Source organism: Camelus bactrianus, chromosome 19 (assembly GCF_048773025.1).
Source record: "Camelus bactrianus isolate YW-2024 breed Bactrian camel chromosome 19, ASM4877302v1, whole genome shotgun sequence".
NCBI classification, from domain to species: Eukaryota; Metazoa; Chordata; class Mammalia; order Artiodactyla; family Camelidae; genus Camelus; species Camelus bactrianus.
In genome coordinates, this window is record NC_133557.1 from 12,927,029 (window position 1) to 12,945,596 (window position 18,568).

The 18,568-nt window shown below is 45.1% G+C and overlaps 2 protein-coding genes and 1 pseudogene across 2 annotated transcripts in view; 1 reads left to right on the forward strand and 2 right to left on the reverse strand.

Annotated features, from left to right (window-relative positions):
* The window catches only part of UQCC1 (ubiquinol-cytochrome c reductase complex assembly factor 1), an 86,403-nt gene extending 83,161 nt beyond the window's left edge, over window positions 1-3,242 (reverse strand). Inside the window, exon 1 of the mRNA XM_010960812.3 lies at window positions 3,037-3,242. Coding sequence (XP_010959114.2) covers window positions 3,037-3,060 — 24 coding nt within the window. The 5' untranslated portion in view covers window positions 3,061-3,242. The remainder of the gene's footprint in view (window positions 1-3,036) is intronic.
* Window positions 3,243-7,209: 3,967 nt separating this feature from the next.
* LOC105073623 (small ribosomal subunit protein eS7-like) lies at window positions 7,210-8,300 on the forward strand (annotated as a pseudogene).
* A 4,700-nt stretch (window positions 8,301-13,000) lies between these two features.
* Window positions 13,001-17,897, reverse strand: GDF5 (growth differentiation factor 5). Its single transcript, XM_010960810.3, has 2 exons — window positions 16,786-17,897; window positions 13,001-14,471 (listed from the first exon to the last, which is right to left on the reverse strand). The coding sequence occupies exons 1-2, from the start codon at window positions 17,408-17,410 to the stop codon at window positions 13,597-13,599; spliced, it is 1,500 nt and encodes a 499-aa protein (XP_010959112.3). The 5' UTR covers window positions 17,411-17,897; the 3' UTR covers window positions 13,001-13,596.
* Window positions 17,898-18,568: the final 671 nt, after the last annotated feature.

Sequence of the window (18,568 nt, forward strand, 5' to 3'; positions counted from 1 at the left end):
GTCATCCTAGGCCGACCTTGGATTCACTGTTAGACTCTTCCCCCTCCCTCACCCTTAACATCTAATCTCACCAAGTCCTGTAGACTCTATTTCCTCAATATCTCTTGAAACCATCCCTTCTTTAACCACTTTGTCCCTCCCCTCTTAGTACAGGCCTTCATCACTTTTTCTAGGATTATTTAAGTAGTTTCTGACTGGCCTTAGGGACTCCAATCTCAGCCCTCTCTGATCTATCCACAATTGCTACAGGGATCTGTAAAAACAAAAATCTAGTAGTGAGTATATGAGCGTGTACTATGTTGACTTTTTTTTTTTTCCTACTTTTTTATACTTTCAAAATAAAAATTTTAAATTTCAATTTAAAAATGAGAGAAGAAACAAAAATGTTCCCCTGATCAGTCATGGTTGGAGGGGAGAGCAATAAAAAAAAATTACAAAAGGGCACAAAGAAACTGTAGGGAGTGACGGACACGTTAATTACTTACTATAATGATGGTTTTTCAGGTGCAGACCTGTGTCAAGACTCACCAAATTGTACAATAAAATAAATGTGATTTATTGTATGTCAATTATTACTTATTTTTAAAAATTTAAATGAGGGGAAAAAGCAGAGTAAATGCATCAAAAAACCTTTAAAAAGGGAGGGTAGGGATATAGTTCAGTGGTAAAGTGTGTGCTTAGCATATGGAAGGTCCTGGGTTCAACCCACAGTGCCTCCACTAAAAAATAATAATAAAATTCATTTTTTTAAAAAAAAACTTTAAAAATAAATCTTCCCTTTGTTTGCTGAAATACTTCAGTGGCTCCCCTCTGCCCTCAAGATAAATCCTCAACTCCTAACTATGATATGCAAAGCAATGCCTCCTCTCCTGCACTTCCCCATAAGTGCCCTTGAGTCCAGACAAAGAAATTTACTCACAATTCCTTGGTTGTCTAGCACAGTAGCATAAGCTAATGCTTCTCCTCTATGCCCTTTTCCCCATTCCCCATCTAACACTCTCCCACTTAGTTCAGAAATCTCCCTGATGGATGCTTGTTCTCAGGCTCTTCTACTCTGCTACCACAGTACCTGGTTCAGACTTCTATCACAGCATTTTGAGAATTATATTAGTAGTTTTCTTTTCTGTCCCTGCTATTAAATTATAAACATGAGAATAAGGTCTATGTTTTTCATCCTCAGTCCCTCAGGATAGTTCTTAGAATGTAGTAAACACTCCAAAAAGTTGTGGAATTAAAAGGAAGGGGAGGAAAAAAAGGAAGGGAAGAAAAGCGTTTAAAATGTCACTTGTACCAACTGATTCTCTGATCAATCCTATCAAACTTACAATTAAGAAACTCTGAGGCTCAGAGAAGTTAAGTGACTTGCTCAAGGCCACACTCATAGTTAAGCAATGGGGCCAAGCTTTCAAACAAGGCTCTTTCGACTCCCAGACAGGTGCGCTTTCCTAATCTTTGAATGCCTCACAATGCCTAATCAAATGCCTCTTCAGAATAGGTGATCAATAAATATCTTCTACTTTCATGTTTACTGTCACTCTCTAGTACACAGGGAGTTTCTGCTGCTTTGTCACACATTACAATATATAAGAAAACTTCAGAGAATTACGATATACGGTATAAAGTGAAAGTGACTTATCTAAACTTGCTTTTTACCTAAAAAGATGAATGGAAAGGGATAAATAAAAAGGAAAAAATTAACTAACAGAAGGTAGTTAGAGAAGTGGTTTCAATGGATGCTACCATATAAGAAGAAATAAACCTGCAACCATCCATATGCTCAGGGGCAAGACTAAGATAGCTAGGGCAGCCACTAACTTCCAAGACAAGTTAAGGTATTCATTTCAGGTCTAGAGCCCAATAAAGTTCTCATCTTTACCCCCAAATATCCATCTTAAAAACACTTAGGACATCCTAGTTGCCATTTTCCCAGTAGTCTTCAGATCTGAATCAATGGCATCAACAATCACTTCATCAAATGAAACTCTCTGTAGGTTATAGGCGCTACTCTTCAAACAAACTTTCACTGAGCAGCAAGAGGGCACTGCACTCTGCAAGGCTGACAGGGAATACAAGAAATAAAACCGCAGTTCTTACAAGCCACAGAAAAAAAGATTAGAAACTCAAGTTTCTCACACAACGCAAAAGATAGCAAGAGGCAGGAATAGACGGTGTCTGGTATGAAAAACAATGTCCTTAACCCAGTTTTTGAAAGACTTTCTAAAATTATTAACTCTCCCATCCCTCCAATGCTTAGGAACCAAGCTCTTTATCCTCCTAAACTTTTTCTGCTGCCACTTTCTTTCTCTTTAATTCCTAGAGGTCAGAGTCTGCAAAAAGGATCAGAACTGAATCACAAGAAGTGCAGCAGCTTCCCATACGGATGCTAGTAAGTAGGGCAGTTCTTCCTCACTTATTTCATTCATTCCTTCAGTAAATATTTATTTCACTGTGCTAGGCAAAGTGAAAATGATAGATATGACCCCAGTTCTCATGTAGTTCTCAATCCAATAGCCTATAACAGTATTCCACTCAACCGTGCAGTTACAAATTGATATACTCATCTATGGGACAAACCCAGAGAACCTCAGAATCCGAAGGACCTGCAGATTTTCCTCCATGCTTTGCCCATGGGGACTGTTAAGCCCAAAAGTGACTTGCCCAAGGTCACACTCTGCGTTAGTGACAGAACAGGAACCAGAACCCAAGTCTCCTGAAATTCCAATCAGTGCCCCCACGCGCTGCCTCCCTCCCCACGAGGGGAAGCGGTCACAGGTGGCGACCCAGGAAAAGCAAGCTTTGTCAAATTTAGGACCGACATCACTCTCTCCCCTTCTTCAAAGAGGGGAAGCCACCAGCAAACCGAAAGCAGGGGAAGGTGGGAAGATGCCTCAGTTTCCCCTCAGAGAAGCGGTCGCGCAGCCTCGCTACCGCACAGACTCCGCTCCTGCACTTGCGTCCAGTTGCTCCCGTCCCGCCCTCTCCGACTCCAACCCCGGGGCCCGGGGGGCAACGGCACAAAATTACTCCTTCACTCACAAGGACTCGCACCAGCAACGCCATGTTTCTCAACAACCATTTCCGGGTGAAGGGTGGGCTTCCGGAGTCCCGTCTGCCACCACCCCTTCACTAGATAGTCTTTTCTCCTGAGGGCGCCCGGCAACGCGGCGCAGGCGCACAGAGGCCGCTGAGCGCACTGGTGCGCTTTCCGCGCGCTTTCCCCGCGCTGTGCGCGAGACGGCGGGGCCTGGCGTGCGGCCGGACGTTTGGAGCGCGCGCGCGCGCCACCTGCTCTCTCTAGTCTCCGCCAGACACGTCACAGAGGCTCGAGTCCTCCCGGAAACACCCGTCCTCTTTGACCTCTGCCTCGGGCTTTTCGTAGCTCTCTTCCTAACCCCCACCTCACCAGCCTCAGCCGCCTTGTCAAAGTCCCACTTTCCCAGACTCTGTCCTCACGAGGATTCCCCCCTTTTCACTGCGGGTTGAAAAGAACAGGATCTTGGGAGAATCCCAACATTTAAGGGCTCCCGTAAAAGAGCCTGAGAAGGAGGAGGAACACAGGACACAGCTGAGTTATGAAAGTCGGGGGAAGACTGCGGCCATATGGTGTCCTGAGACCTGAAGAAGGAACTTTAGGGGTTTCTGTTCGGTTGGTTGTGACTGGGAACATATTTGAGTACTGTTACAAAATTACATTATAAAGATGAAGATACAGAAGAAAAGAATCAAGGATGCAAGGAGTTTCCTCAGGAGGTGGGAGAGAATGGGCTTGGCTAGAGGACCTCTTGCATTCGTTATATCCCAAGAGCAGTAGAAGAAAGAAGGTGTCAGTGTTCCTGGGGTTAGGAAACAGAGGAGCAGGGTGTTGAAAGACATCCTTCCTTTTCATTCAGTCAACATAGATCCATTGAATGTCCACTATGTGCTGTACACAAGACAGGTGTGGATATTGGCTTCCTGGAGCTTGTAGATGAGGGAGGAGGGGCACACAAGTCTAGTAAGCCAATGGAAAAAAATAAAATAGTTTAAAACTGTAGTAAGTGCTATGAAGGAAAAAGCAAAGATCTAAACTAGAGAATAACTTGGAAAACTACCCTTTAGACAGTGTAGCCAGGTAAGGCCTCTCTGAGGAGATGACATGTAAGTTGAGATCCAAAGGATGAGAAGGAGCTAGCCATGGGAATTGACTTTGAACATGTTAGTCTATCTATTGGAGAGCAAGTGAGGAAAGGAAAATTCCAGGAAAAGATGAGAAAGAACAAGGGTTTATTTCAAGAATATGAAAGAAGACCAGAGTGATACTGAAATTAATCTTAAGTAAGTTAAAGAGATAATTAAAAGGGATAGGCAGAGGCTAAATTTTGTGAGGACTTCTAGATGAAGTCTGGATTTTATTCTAACAGGAAGCTATTAGAGGATATTAAACAGAGGACATATAATTGGTTCATGTTTAAGAAACTAACTTTGACTACTATATGTAGATGCATCAGAGGGTAAAATGTGAAAATGGAAAACCAATTAGTAGACTAATGGTCTCCTAACACTGATTTTAGTGTATAGATTTAGTTTTGTTTTTATACAGAATGTTAAAGATTTCTTTCATTCATCTTCCATATGAAGAATTTTATAAGCCGAAATGAAGATGCTTTCTGCATTCGAGTGGGCAAATTACCTGTACAATATTGAAAACAGCGGTGTAGTACTCCTATATGTAAATTATGACAAGTGGCACTACATATTAAAAAGAGGTAAGAGAAACATTCTTATTAAGCAGATTCAAGAAGCAAATGTGATGCAAAAACAGTGCAAATTTAAGACCAAGTAAGTAATTCACACAAGAGATGATAAGATGTTGGAGATAAGAGAAAAGATTGAAAAGATTGATACTCAGTTTCCTTTCTGATGGTTTCTACTTTCTCTGTAAACTAGGTGGGAGAGTTTTTCTGCTTAGAGGAACAGAGATGGTATGAGATTGCAGTTTAGAAGAGTGGAGAAAGTTTAAAATTTAACAGAATGAAAGAAAAGGGGTCCAGTGAAATATGGAGGATCTAGTTGAAGTTGGTAACTCTCCAATTTATAAATTTTAATTAATTTTTTAAATTTTTTATTTTTTGGAGATGGGAGGTAATTAAATCTGTTTGTTTGTTCATTTGTTTGTTTGTTTATTGTAATGGAGGTGCTGGGGATTGACCCGAAGACCCTGTGCGTGCTAAGCATATACTCTACCACTGAGCTATACCCTCGCCCCATTAACTTTAAATTAAAAAGTGATACGTGATTACACTCTCCTTTCTAAAAATAAGCATGTTACAGATAAAGCTAAAGTCTCTTACCACTACCGTTAGTCCCAACCTTTATTCCCAACCCTCTCTAAAATTGTATTTCCTTCCAGATCTTTTATTAAAGCTTTCACATACACACACACATATCATCCCTTAGAAAATATATCATTCTGGTTGGTGTGGGTTTTCTTTTTCTTTTTCACTTAATTGACAACATACTTATGTTTTACTTTGCTGCTTCCTTCTTTTTACTCAAGTTCCTTTTTTTAATTCTACATATGCTGCTCTAAATAGATCCAATTCATGTCCTTTTAATATCTGTTCTATCATATGATATAGATGGCAGATAGTTTATTTCCTTTTTTTGTTGTTCTTATGACCAGTGTTTCCATGAATATTCTTGCACACTTAAGAACAAAAATTTTAATGGCTCCAATCTATTTCTGTGTGATTTTTTCTTCAAAATCATTTATTCGCCTGGGATTAGCAGAGGAGAGTCATTAGTTGAATTCAATAAAAGATTGTTTTCCCAGGTCATGGAATGGATGGCATCATTATGAAAAAGATGATGATATTGTCAAGAAAAAGTTTCAAGTTTCAGACCAGGAAATCTCTGTAGTAAAGGATATAAAGAGAGAAAGAGACTGTTAGGAAAGAAGAGGAGGCAAATGAGTAAAAGAAAATGTAATGAGGAAAATGGAGTGAAAGCTTAAAGGATAAGAAATTGTGGTCAGATTTTTGTAATTTAAAGTTTTAGGGTTAAAACTATTCTGAGTGATGACAAAGTACAGGGAATGACTGTGGAAGAAAGTGGCCGAAGTGAGGTGGAGGTGAAAATCCCTGGAGTGGAGGTTATACAAGGATATACAAGGAACTGGTAATGGTGGTTATGGTTGTTGATTCTGAGAAGAGAATGGGGTGACTAGGAGGTTAGGTAAGGAAGGTAGACATACTTTTCATTATCTATCCTTTAGTCTTGTTTGAAATTTGTACCATATCTATATAATTACCTTTAAAGTTGAAATAAAAACATCCATATCACTCTCAAAATCTTATTCTGCAAAAAAAAGTTGTTTTACTCATTGGTATTACATGAAATACAGAGAAGTAGAACTTGGTCCTTGCCCTCAACCATATTACAGTTGTGGGAGTATAATACATAGTCACAATTTTTTTAAAACACAATGCCAAAGAATGAAGTTGGACTCCTTTCAAGCAACATATGGAAAATTAATTCAAAATGAATCATAGACCCAAATGTGAGAGCTAAGCTATAAAACTGTTAGAAAAAAACACTAAGTCTTCTTGACCTTATGTTAGGCAAAGCCTTCTTAGATACAACAGCAAAAGCACAAATAACAAAAGAAAACAATAGATAAGTTAGACTGCATAAAATGTAAACTTTTATGTTGCAAAAGATACCATCAAGAAAATGAAAAGATAACAGAATGGGAGACAGTATTTGCAAATCACGTATCTGATGAGGGACTTGTATCCAGAATATACAACTCAATAATAAGAAAATAAACACCCAATGAAAAATGCACAAAGGATTTCAGTAGGCATTTTTCTAAAGAAGATATACAAATGGCCAATAAACTAATAAAAAGATGATCAACATCATTAGTCATTAGGGGGACGCACACACACTATGAGATACGACTTCACATGCCCACTAGATGGCTATAATCAAGCAGGCATGTAATACAAAACTCTGGCAAGGATGTGGAAAAACTGGATCCCTTCCTTATACATTGCTGATGGGAATGTAAAATTATACAGCTGCTTTGGAAAACAATCTGGCTGTTCCTCAAGATGATAAACAGAGTTACCATATGGCCCAGTGATTCCATTCCTAGGTGTATATTCAAAAGAAATTAAAACACATGCCCACACAAAAACTTGTAGATGGCTTTTCACAGGTGTCAGCCGAGGCAGCCAATTCTGCCTACATTGGCAAGGTCAAGGCCATGTTCAACTCCAGCGTGAAGATCATGAAGCCCAATGGTGAGAAGCTGGAGGAGTTCAAGTCCAGCATCTCCCAGGCCCTCCTTGGGATGAACCTCAAGGCCCAGCTGCAGAAGCTGAAAATAACCGTGGCCAAGGAAATTGAAGTCTATGGTAGTCAGAAAGCTATTGTAATCTTTGTTACAGTCCCTCAACTGAATTCTTTCCAGAGAATCCATGTCCAGCTAGTGCGCAAGTTGGAGAAAAAGTTCAACAGGAAGCACGTTGTCTTTATTGCTCAGAGGAGAATTCTGCCTAAGCCAACTTGAAAAAGCCGTACCAAAAACAAGCAAAAGCATCCCAGGAGCTGCACTCTGACAGCAGTGCACTATGTGATCGTGGAGGACCTGGTTTTCCCAAGTGAGATTCCGCGTGAAACTGGATGGCAGCCGGCTCATAAAGATTCATTTGGATAAAGCACAGCAGAACAATGTGGAACACAAGGCTGAAACATTTTCTGATGTTTATAAGAAGCTCACGGGCAAGGATGTTAATTTTAAATCCCCCAAGTTTCCGTTGTAAACAAAGTGACTAAATAAAATAGTATTCACAAAACAAAACAAAACAAAACTTGTAGATGAATATTCATCACAGCATTATTCATAATAGACAAAATGTGGAAACAACCTAAATGTCCATCAACTGATGAAATGAATAAATAAAATGTAGTATATCCAGAAAATGGATTATTATTCAGCAATAACAAGTCATGAACTACTGATATACCACAACATGGATGACCCTTGAAAACATTGTGCTAAGTGAAAAAAGTTAATCACAAAAGGCTGCACAGTGTATGAGTATAATTCCACTATGAAGTGTCCAGCCACCCACTCCCGAGACCAATTCTTGAACCTCATCACCAGAATTGTTTTAATTATGAAACCTCTATTTTATGCCATTCTGGGTTCTCACTATCCTATTATTTAAGCTTTCTTTCATTCCTAGTACACTTGTCATTCTACCCCATTGAGACCTCCAGGCTTTTGATTGCTTCTCTTTACACAGTAGTCTGTCAACCCTCTCCTCTCTCTACTTCTATCTAGCTCAGACCATACAGCTTAACACTTTAATTGTTTAATTGTCTCTTGATAATGTTAACTCCCTTACTCAAATGTCTTTCTAGCCTGCCCACTTAGAGAGACCCCATGCCTGTAATTGTCCATTTATTCCATGCCTGCATCTAAATTATTGAGTACTATTGGAGAAAATCATGCAAGGAGCATACTGGTACCACCAAATATAGTTACCAACCTTTAATATGCTCAATTCTGCCCCGCTTCTTCAAAATTACTGTTTATAACTGTATTAGATTCCTAGGGTTACCATGACAAAAAAACACAAACCAGGTGGCTTAAAACAATGGAAATGGGGGGAGGGTATAGCTCAAGTGGTAAAGTGCATGCTTAGCATGCACAAGATCCTGACTTCAATCCCCAGTACCTCCCCTAAAAACAAATAAACCTGATTACCTCCCCCCACCAGAAAGGAAAGAATGGAAATGTATTATCTCACAGTTCTGGAGACTAGAAGTTCAAAATCAAGGTGATGGCAGGACCATTCTCTATCTAAAGGCTCGAGGGGAGAAGGCTGTTACCTTGCCTCTTCCTAGTCTGGTTGTTGCCAGCAATCCTTGGTATTTTTTGGTTTACAGCTGGCATAAGTCCAGTCTCTGCCTCTGTTGTCACACGGCCTTCTCCGTTTGTACATGTCTCTGTGACCCTTCTCATCTTACAAGGATTCCAGTCATAGTGGATTAGAGCCCACCCTAACGACCTTATCTTCACTTGATTACATCTGTGAAGATCCTTTTTCCAAATAAAGTTATATTCACAGGTTAGGGTTTGAACTTTAACATATCTTTTTAAGAGACACAAACCATAACAGGAACCTGTTCCACATTCCTTGACTCTGACCCCTTCCTACTCTCTCTGAACAGGTGGCCTCCTGCTTCACAGAGTAAATAGAAATTAGATGCCGATAGAAGGAAACTCAACTTCCCACCACCAAACTAAACCTGCTTGTATCATGTGTATGTATCTTTTCTTCTTTATATCATTTCATGGAAGAATTGCTGTTTTTCCTATTTAAAGGTAACCTCATAAAGTGTTCTTCAAACTTGACATGTCCAAAACTGACCTCATCTTCTTCCTCTACAGATCTGCTCCTCTTTCTATGTTCTCTCTCTTCGTTGTTAATGGCACACCATCCCCCCAGTTTCCCAAGCAAAAAGCCAGAGGATTCACCCTTGACTCAGCTTCTCCCTTACTCCCTCCATCCCAACACTCTCCAAGTCTTGCTGATAGAGCAGAACCACAGTTTCCTTGGACTTGTACAGTCCACGTATATTAATGAAGCCCACACTTATATTTGTGCCTAGGCACCCACATTATATTCAGATGATTCTACTGAGTTCACAGCCACCTACAACACTCTTTCCCATCTGAAGTTGTGAAATCACGCTTCTTCACATCTCGTATTTTTATAGTTGGTTTTATGCATTCTGGTGCACAATCTGACTTTTCCCTTTGTTTTATTTCACTTCCTTTGATTCAGTCTATTGTCTTACCATCCTGGCATCCATTGGGATATTTATGTTCTCTTTCATTCATGCATGGTAGTTGAAGACATGATCATTGCAAGATAGGAGAATTCATGTAAAGTGCTAAGCAGTACCTGGCACATAACAAGCCCTTGATACACACTGTAGTTGTTATTATTACCCCAACACTCAGCACAGTGTTTGGGCCATAGTAGACCCTCCATAAATATTTTTGGTTAATAAATGAATAGATGGATCAAAGATGGATGGAATGAATGAATATCCCCTCTCCTATATCCTAGGCTCACTGATTTTGATATTATTATCCCTCTTTTACACTTAGGGAAACTGAGGCTCAGAGAGGTTAAGTAACTTGCTCAAAGTCACTCAGTTGGAAAGTGGTGGAACCAGAACTGGAAGCCGGAACTGCCTGATGCCTAAGCACAGATGATCAGATTATAAGGAATTGTGGAGTCAGAGTGAAGTCTAAGGGGCTTCCCAAGGTTGTGTGCTCCAAACCCTAGAAAAGCTGATTCTCCTGCTTGTGTCCCTGGGACATGGGATGTGGGAAGGGGCCAGGAGATGGCATCAGAGGCCTGGGGGCCTCACCTCTTTCCTCCACTATGGGCCTCCCATTTTCCCTGCCCTAAGCTATGTGCTTAGCTATTTCTTCCTAGGAACTAACAGTATTCTGTGTCTGCAAGGAGAGACTTTTAAGACTAGGGAGTCAAGCCCCAAGAAGATAATTTGACTATTTGCCAAGACTGGGGTCAAAAGAAAACTGAGACCTGCAGTTATGCCTCTGGATCGTCAGCTTCCTCATCTGCAAAAATGGGGCCGTGGGGGTGATATTCCTTGTTCTGCCTGCTTCACAAGACTGTTTGAGGCACAGTAATGATAACAGCTAACGTTTATTGAGTGCCACCTCTGTGCCTGCTACTGTGTGGAGTGTCTTTCGTATCCTGACAGTCAGCCCCACAAAATAAGTATGTTGTTTACCCTTTCCTCTCTTTTTTTTCACAGACGAGGAAATCAAGCTTCATGGAATTAGGTTACTTACCCAAAGCCTCTAAGTGACAAGTCTTTTTTTTTTTTAATAACCAGTGTGTATTTATTTATTTTGTTTATTAGTTTAGGATTGGGGGGAGGGGTTGGAGGTAATTAGTTTTATTTATTTAATTTTTTTTTAATGGAGGTACTGGTGATTGAACCCAGGGCATCGTGCATGCTAAGCATGCACTCTACCACTTGAGCTATCCCCTCCCCCACTTTAAGTGAAAAATCTTGATATTTTTAATTGGGCTGCCTTTTGAGCCTCTCAGAGCTGTGAGCCCATGACTGAGAGAGTGTGAACTCCAAAGAATGATAGAAGCCTTGTACCCTTTGGCACAAGAATGTACTTACTGTACAAGTATGCAGCTTGTTATGATTGGGACTGGAGAGGGGTGCCTGGTGGAGATAATTTTCCAAGGAGGCAGTTGAACAGATCAGATGGTTAGGATGGAAGGGCTGTTCCCACCTCAATGATCTGACTGGCTCCCGGTAGTCTGGGTGGGAAAGGGGAGAGGGTGCACAGTCTGAGTGGTTGTTTTGTGGAAGAGAGTTCTAGGACAGGTGGAGATGGGAGAGGGAGCCTCTAGGATGTCAAGCCAGAGCCACAACAGTCAGTTCAATGCCTAGAGCTTCAGGAGAAAGCACTGTGGCTGAGATGACATAAAGCTCTCTGATGGAGAAAGGCAGGGAGAGCTCCAATCTGTCACACTTTCCAAGAAACTAGGGACATACAGCCCAGGAAATGAGTGCCTGTAGGAGCCAGCCCCACCTATGACCCTGCTTCCCCTGCCTCTCTGCCCTTGGGTTTCCAGCCGTCCTGTTTCTACACTGCTCTCCCTGTGTCCACAGCCCACGGCTTGGCTTCCCTGGTACCTCCCTTCCAGGCTCACTCTCCTCTCACACACACCAGAACTCTGTCTGCTGTGGCAGCTCCTTTGTTTACTTCCAGAGCTCGCAGGCCTGCCACAAGCCAAACACAACGAAACTCAGCCAAGGAGAGCTAGGCTCCAGGCTCAAGCTGGCCCCTCAGGAACAGGGAATGGCCTCCAAGCCAGGGAGGCAGCTCAAAGGTAGGCTGCCCCCCTGCACTGGGTTCTTGCTTCAGGTCCTGACAACCCAGGTTTCAGGCCTAGAAGGAAGGGACACAGGATCTGCCCATAGCTGGGCAGGAATCCTTACTGTTGAAACAGCTCTGGCTAGGAGCCCTGGGAATCAAAGACCCAGCTGGAGAGAGGTGGGGAAACTTTTGAGGCCCCCTGGGTGGGAAGCAGAGGCCTAGGCTCTTTACTCCTGGTCCTCCCTCTCTTCAGCCAGGAAGAACCTAGTCCCAAGCCTTTAGAGCAAAGACTTGGGTGCCCAAATTTCCCTACCAGAGGCTGTGTTCCCTTCCCAAGAGATCATGCCTCATTCTTTCCCAAAGGTTCTAGCAGAGCAGGGAAGTGGGCATTTACTCTGAGCCAAGCCCCAAGCAGGAAACACTGTCAGGATGTGTCTATACTGGTCTGTCTAAGGTCAGCAAGGCCAATGGGAAGATTACTTATCTAATGTATAATTATGTATTTATATGATGTATAATGTAAAGGGGAGGGGCTCCAGTTGTTTTCAGAGCTGGGGTGAAGGGGTAGAAATTGTGCCGAGCTGGAGGGTCATAGGGCCGCAGGCAAGATCATTGAGGTACAGTGGTCAGTGGCCAAAAGGAGACGCCCCAGTAGGGTAAGAGAGGATCCCTGGCAGCCCATATTCCCCTGTGAGAGGCCAAGGGCCCTTTAAATGGTGACCAGTTGATTCTGTTAGGCAAGGGTAAAGGAACAGAGCAGACATTGTTGAATGAAGTGGGGATGATTTTAGAGGAAATAAAGTCTCCAATTTCCCTCCCATTTGGGGATCCATTTTGGAGACAACAGACTTGACTAAGGAATGTCAACAAGGAAACCTAGCTTTGTTCCAGGCCCCAGCAGAGTAGCTGGAGCTCCAGACCAAAAATGGGAATGGGGTGAGAGGTGGCACTGGCCCTGCTCAGCCTGTGCTCTCTGTCCCATCCTGCTTCAGGCAGCCCACTTCCTTTCTCTGGATCAGTCATTCTTCAAGGGGTCACTGGGTACCCTGGGGTAAACAAGAAATCTGCCACAGTTTGAGGCACAGTTTTGCTTTTTATCTCATCAATGTACATTTAAAACTAACAGTCTAACAGTTTCACACTCCTCACCCCTGACCCAGCCCTTTCCCCCTCTTTCCCACATCTGCCCCATCAGCATCTCATCTGCCCCAGGGGCAGAAAGTCATCAGGCACAGTGGTGATTCAAGGAGGAGGTGGCCCCTGTGGCTCTCCTAAGGAGAGCCCTCCCTGGAGAGTCCAGAGGTCAGGGAGGCCCAGATAAGGAGAGGTCATGGGCTGAGTGTCATTGGGAAACAAGGTCTCCTGGGTCTCAGTCCCACTCAGAGTCTGTCTCCCTGGGCCTGTCCCTGCCAGTCAGAGCAGTGCGGAGGGGGTGGGGGTGCAGAAATCCTCAGACAGGGGGACTTATGGCTAGAAAGGGACCTTTAGCCCAAGTCCCACTCAGAGAATGAGCAAGGCTGTTGAAATCCCCTTTCATGCAGGCTAGACATTCCTGGCTGTACCTTTCCAACCCCTCTGTGATTCCAGGAGTGCAGGGAGGGGCTCTTGTGACCAGCACCCTAGGGATGTGCCACCCAGGAAGACAGAGGCCAGTGCCGCTACCTGCAGCCACAAGACTCCACGACCATGTCCTCATACTGTTTATAGACCACATTGTTGGCGGAATCGATGAAGAGGATGCTGATGGGACTCAGCCGGGTGGGCACACAGCAGGTGGGCGGCGTGGACTCAGGGTCCATGGAGTTCATCAGGGTCTGGATGACCGCATGGTTCGTGGGCTCCAGGTGGGAGCGCAAGGGGAACTCGCATAGCCCCTCACAATGGAAGGCCTCGTACTCAAGGGGCGCGATAATCCAGTCGTCCCAGCCCATGTCCTTGAAGTTGACGTGCAGTGCCTTCCGACTGCAGCGGGCCTTGGGGTTCTTGCTGGGCCGCTTGCCCTGGCGCGTGGCCAGTGGGGCCCGCCGTTTCCGCCGCTGGCTGAACAGGTACTCATACACGGTCTTATCATCCTGGCCGGAGCGGGCCTTAATCTCATTAAAGAACAGGTCCCGTTTCTTGGTGCGGCCAAACACCAGGAATAGGGCCTTCTCATGGACCTGCCGGGCAGCCCGGTCAAAGCCCAGGCCACGGAGGTCCACGGCACGGCCCCGTTCCCAGGCCTCCAGCTCCAGGCACAGCTGGGCTGAGTTCTTAAAGTTTCGGAAGAGCTTCCAGATGTCGAACACCTCCCAGCCAGATCCATCCAGGCCTGGCACGGAGCGCACATCCAGCAAGGCTGCCGGCTGTCGGCCGCTGGGGCAGCTGGACAGCTTCAGCTGGGCAGCCCGCCCACTGCCGGGGGCCACTGGCTTGGCCGTGTCTGAGGGCTTCTTCCGCAAGATCCGCAGCTCGGCCCCTAGGAGCCCATCCTTCTCCAGGGCGCTAATGTCAAACACGTACCTCTGCTTCCTGACCGCAGGACCTCGGTCATCTAGAAAGAACACGCAGAAGTCATTCCCTGCAACCTCACCAGGGGAGCTGGTCACCTCCAGGCCTCAGGGGAGGGTCATAGCTCTCTCCCCCTCAAGAGAGCTTTCTTTAATCTCTTTAACCTCTTCCCCACTCTAACAGAGGCCAAGACCCAAATCACTGAGAGCCTTTTTCAAAATAAGGGAGTTTCCTACACAGCCAACCAAGTAGAGTTGCTGATCTGCAGATGTGGCTGTGGGTGACTTGAGTGATTCTGGGTATTTGAGTCAATGACATGCATGTCAGAGATCCATCAGCCTTAGAACTGCCTTCTACCTATCCTTCTCCCATCTGTTATCTAATGTGATATCTCTTTGATAAGATAGGTAGAGTGGGCATTATAACTACTCCTGTTTTTCCAGAGGAGGAACCTGAAGCTCAAAGAAAGTAGGTAACTTGCTCAAGGTCACCCAGCTGGGACAGAGCAGAATTGGAACTCCAGCCTAGAACTTTTTATACCCAATCCTGAGCTACTTCTACTATACTATACCTTAAAGAAGATCTTAGTGTTCTCATTTTACAGATGAGGCACAGAGAGGGGGAGTGACTTGCCTAAGGTCACACAGCAAGTTAAAGCTGGTCTATAATCCAATTTCCCTCACTTCCCAGTCTAATAATTTTATTGTGAATGTGTCTTACCCTGCTGTGTGTGTGAGTGTGTGTATGTGTGTGAGTGACAGTTTGTATGTGTTTGTATATGATGGGTTCACATCTGAGTATGAAAAGTAACGTATATTTGAGTGACATGTTATATGCATGTATGTTTGGGCTTGTGTGAATATTTGAAGGGTATGTATGTATATGTGTATGGAGATATGTAAGAAGATTTCGTGTATATATGTAAGGTGTATGCATGTGAGATTAACATGTATGTAACGTGTGCCTGTGTGTGTGAGATTAACATGTATAAGGCTATATGTGTGTATAAGAAGCTCAGTAGTATGTCCTAATCAGTATGTCCTCCTTCCTAAATACCAATTTTCCATTGGGAACCATTCATAATATTGCTCTAGAAGGTGACTAATTAGGCCTTTAAACTCCCCATCTCCCCCTCTCCAAGCTCCCTTAGAGCTGGGGGGGGCACAAGGACTTATTTTATGATTCCCCAAGGGGTCACAGCTTTCTCCAGCTGGGCAGGCAGCCAGGCAACCTCCCCCACCTCAGCCAGACCTTCTGCCTCTGTGCCGCCCCCACCCTCGGTCATTCCCCCACAGGCCAGCTTTAATGAGGAGCCTCTTCCACTCTCTGACCCCTCCCCCACCCTGCCAGCCCAAATCCTAAGACTCACAGAACCAGAGCACATGAGCAGTAAGCCTGCCTAGGACTCAGATCCACCTCCCTCTTCACACTTATGGAGAAACTGAGGCCCTGAGAGGGGAAGGGACTTGCTGAGATCACACAGCAAGTTGAGAGGAAAAGCCAAGACAGTAAAGCTAGGTGGGCAGAGGGAGAAGAGAAGGGAACAGACAGCCTCCTGGATTCATGATTAAAATGATCTATGTTTAGGACAGGACATGAAGTTTTCATATTTGAAGGGCCTTCAGAAATCACCCAGTCTGATATGTCCATGAATGACTGAAAAATTGTGAACACTGGAATTTGACACAACATTGTAAAATGATTATAAATCAATAAAAAATTAAAAAAAAAAAAAGAAAAGAAATCACCCAGTCTGAGGCCCCCAAAGAGAAAAAGAGCTTTCCTAAGGTCATACAGTGAGTTAGACCCCCAGGTCTGTCATCCACCCTGCCCCTGCCCCCGCCCCCCCCCACATATTTGAATGTCATTCTGTGACTCCAAGATGCCTCATTTACTGTCTTCACCTACTCTGCCTCCTCTGTGCCCTAGCCCAAAGGCAAAGTTGCAGAACCATGGGTATCTGAGATTAATTTCTCTTTCTGCCATCTGAGAAAATCTACAAATCCCTGCAGCCTGGAAAGTCTGGCCAGCTCACATAGAAACAGCGCATGGCTTGGTAATCAAGAGTCTTAGAGTCTGGTCCCCAACTTTGCCACCAAAAGGCAGGTCTTGTCTCCTTCCCAGGCTTCAGTAACCCCCTCTGCACCTTGCAGGAACTGCAGTTGGTGATGCCCAGGTGCCCTCCAGCTCTGACCTGCCAGCAGCCTGGGACCTGGTGTGTGTAAGTCCCAGACACCACCCCAGTCCAGATGCACACACTGTCTCCCACCAGTGCAGTGTCAGGGCTCTGAAAGCCCCCTCCATGCATGCAGATGCCCCTCCCTCTGAGCCGTGCCCCTGCCACCCCACCCCCTCACCTTGCCCTTTGTCAATAAAGCTGGTGATGGTGTTGGCCAGGCCAGCCTCCAACTTCACGCTGCTGTTGCCTCCCTTTCTGTCAGCATCGGACAGCGTCCTGTACAGCGAGAGCATGTACTCGTGGGGAGTGATGGGGGGCGGGCGGAACGGCTCCTTGGGCTCTCGAGGGGACCCAGGCTCCCTGGCCTTCTTCAGCAGGAAAGAACTGGGGACAGATCCTGCCTTTGGGGGTGCCTTTCCCCCAGGAAGCTGTCCTTTTGGGGTCACAGTCCGTGTTGCAGCCTGCCTTGTCTGAGGAGGGTGTCCTGACTTGAGTTCTGGGCCACCCGTTCTGGGAGGCAGCTTTTTGGGTTCATCCTTCTTGGGCTGTGTCAGGCCTCTTGTCTGCCCGGGGCCCCCCTTTGCTCTGGCATTGGTGGCCCCCCCACCATAGCTGTGGCCCCCCGGCCTGAAGATGTTCTGGGCCAGAGGGGGCCTCTCCTTGGCTTCTGCTTTGGCCAGTCCTGGCCTGGCCCCCTGGGGTCTCTGGCCCAAGTCAGGGGCACCCAACACAGTGCAGATGAATTCCAGGTCCAGCCAAGCCAGGTGCCAAAGCAAGAAAGTGAGGAGTTTGGGGAGTCTCATCCTCTGGCCAGCCGCTGAATGACACCAAAGAGAACAGCGGCAGCAGCGAAGGTGCCTCTGGTTTGGCAGGAAAAACCATGAAAGGAGTGGACCCTCAAAAGCAGCGGCAGCAGCAGTAGCAGCAGAAGGAAAGGCTTTCTCCTCAGTCTGAGACTCTTTAAGTCTGCCGGGTGTGTGTTTGTATCCAGTCCCATAGTGGAAATGCTCTTGTATCCAGACGTGCACCGTCTCCAGTCAGCAGCTGAAAATAACTCGTTCTTGAAAGGAGAAAGCCGACCGCCCCCTTTCTCCTGCACAACTGACTGAGGGCTTGAAGGAGGCTTGTATAAGGCTGAGGGATTTTTCCAAGAAGGAAGAATGGCGTAATGCTGCCTGTGTGCTCCAGTTTTTTTTTTTTTTTCTTTTTTTTTAGGTTTGAATCCTTTCCAGTGAAAATACTTCACACACACACACACACACACACACACACACACGCCTGCAGGTGCTCAGAAAAATCTTTTACAAACCTGAACTCAGGAATTGGAAACGGAATTCCAACCCAAACCAATTTAATTACTCTCTGATGTCATGCTGTCTAAACTCATTTAAGTGCGATATATTTATGTGAAAAAAAATCACTGCTGCCCTCTGAGGCCCCGGCTTATGGGGGCTCTTGGCACAGAGCCCCGCGGTGGGGATTCTAGGCTTAGGGGGCCTCTCAGTCCCATGGAGCAGACTCAAGGGTCTTCACCTCCACCTCACGGGGCAGCCCACCCCATCTTCCTGGGGAGAGATGCTGAGGAATGAACTCAAGGATCTTAAACCCCAGAAGCATGAGGAGTGTGGGTTTTCAGTTAAGTCCTTAGGGTATTTTTAAAGCGGTTTCAACCTTTGCGTCTAGGCTGGGACCTGATTTGTTGTTGGCGGGGGGGTAGCACAGATGGCAGCATTTACCCACAGTTTCTTTTATTTTAATAAACTTGTGGTGACCCAGAGAAAAATATCAGTACCCACTCCACCCCTCCCCCAAATGCCATTGACTGAGCTCAGATGATTTCTTCAGGCTTTAGGGGACACCGCCAACCCTGAGCCCACTCCTTGGATGGAGGCAGGTTCCGAGTGTACCTCACTACCACCCCAGCAAAGACAGACTCAGTTTTGTTGGGAAGGACTGGCTGA

Bases quoted from the DNA above. Each gene is read 5' to 3' on its own strand.
- GDF5 (XM_010960810.3), bottom strand. From the start codon at position 17,410: ATGAGACTCCCCAAACTCCTCACTTTCTTGCTTTGGCACCTGGCTTGG. The intron at 14,472-16,785 runs GTGAGGGGGTGG...TGTTCTTTCTAG, and splicing joins CTTTATTGACAAAGGGCAAG to ATGACCGAGGTCCTGCGGTC.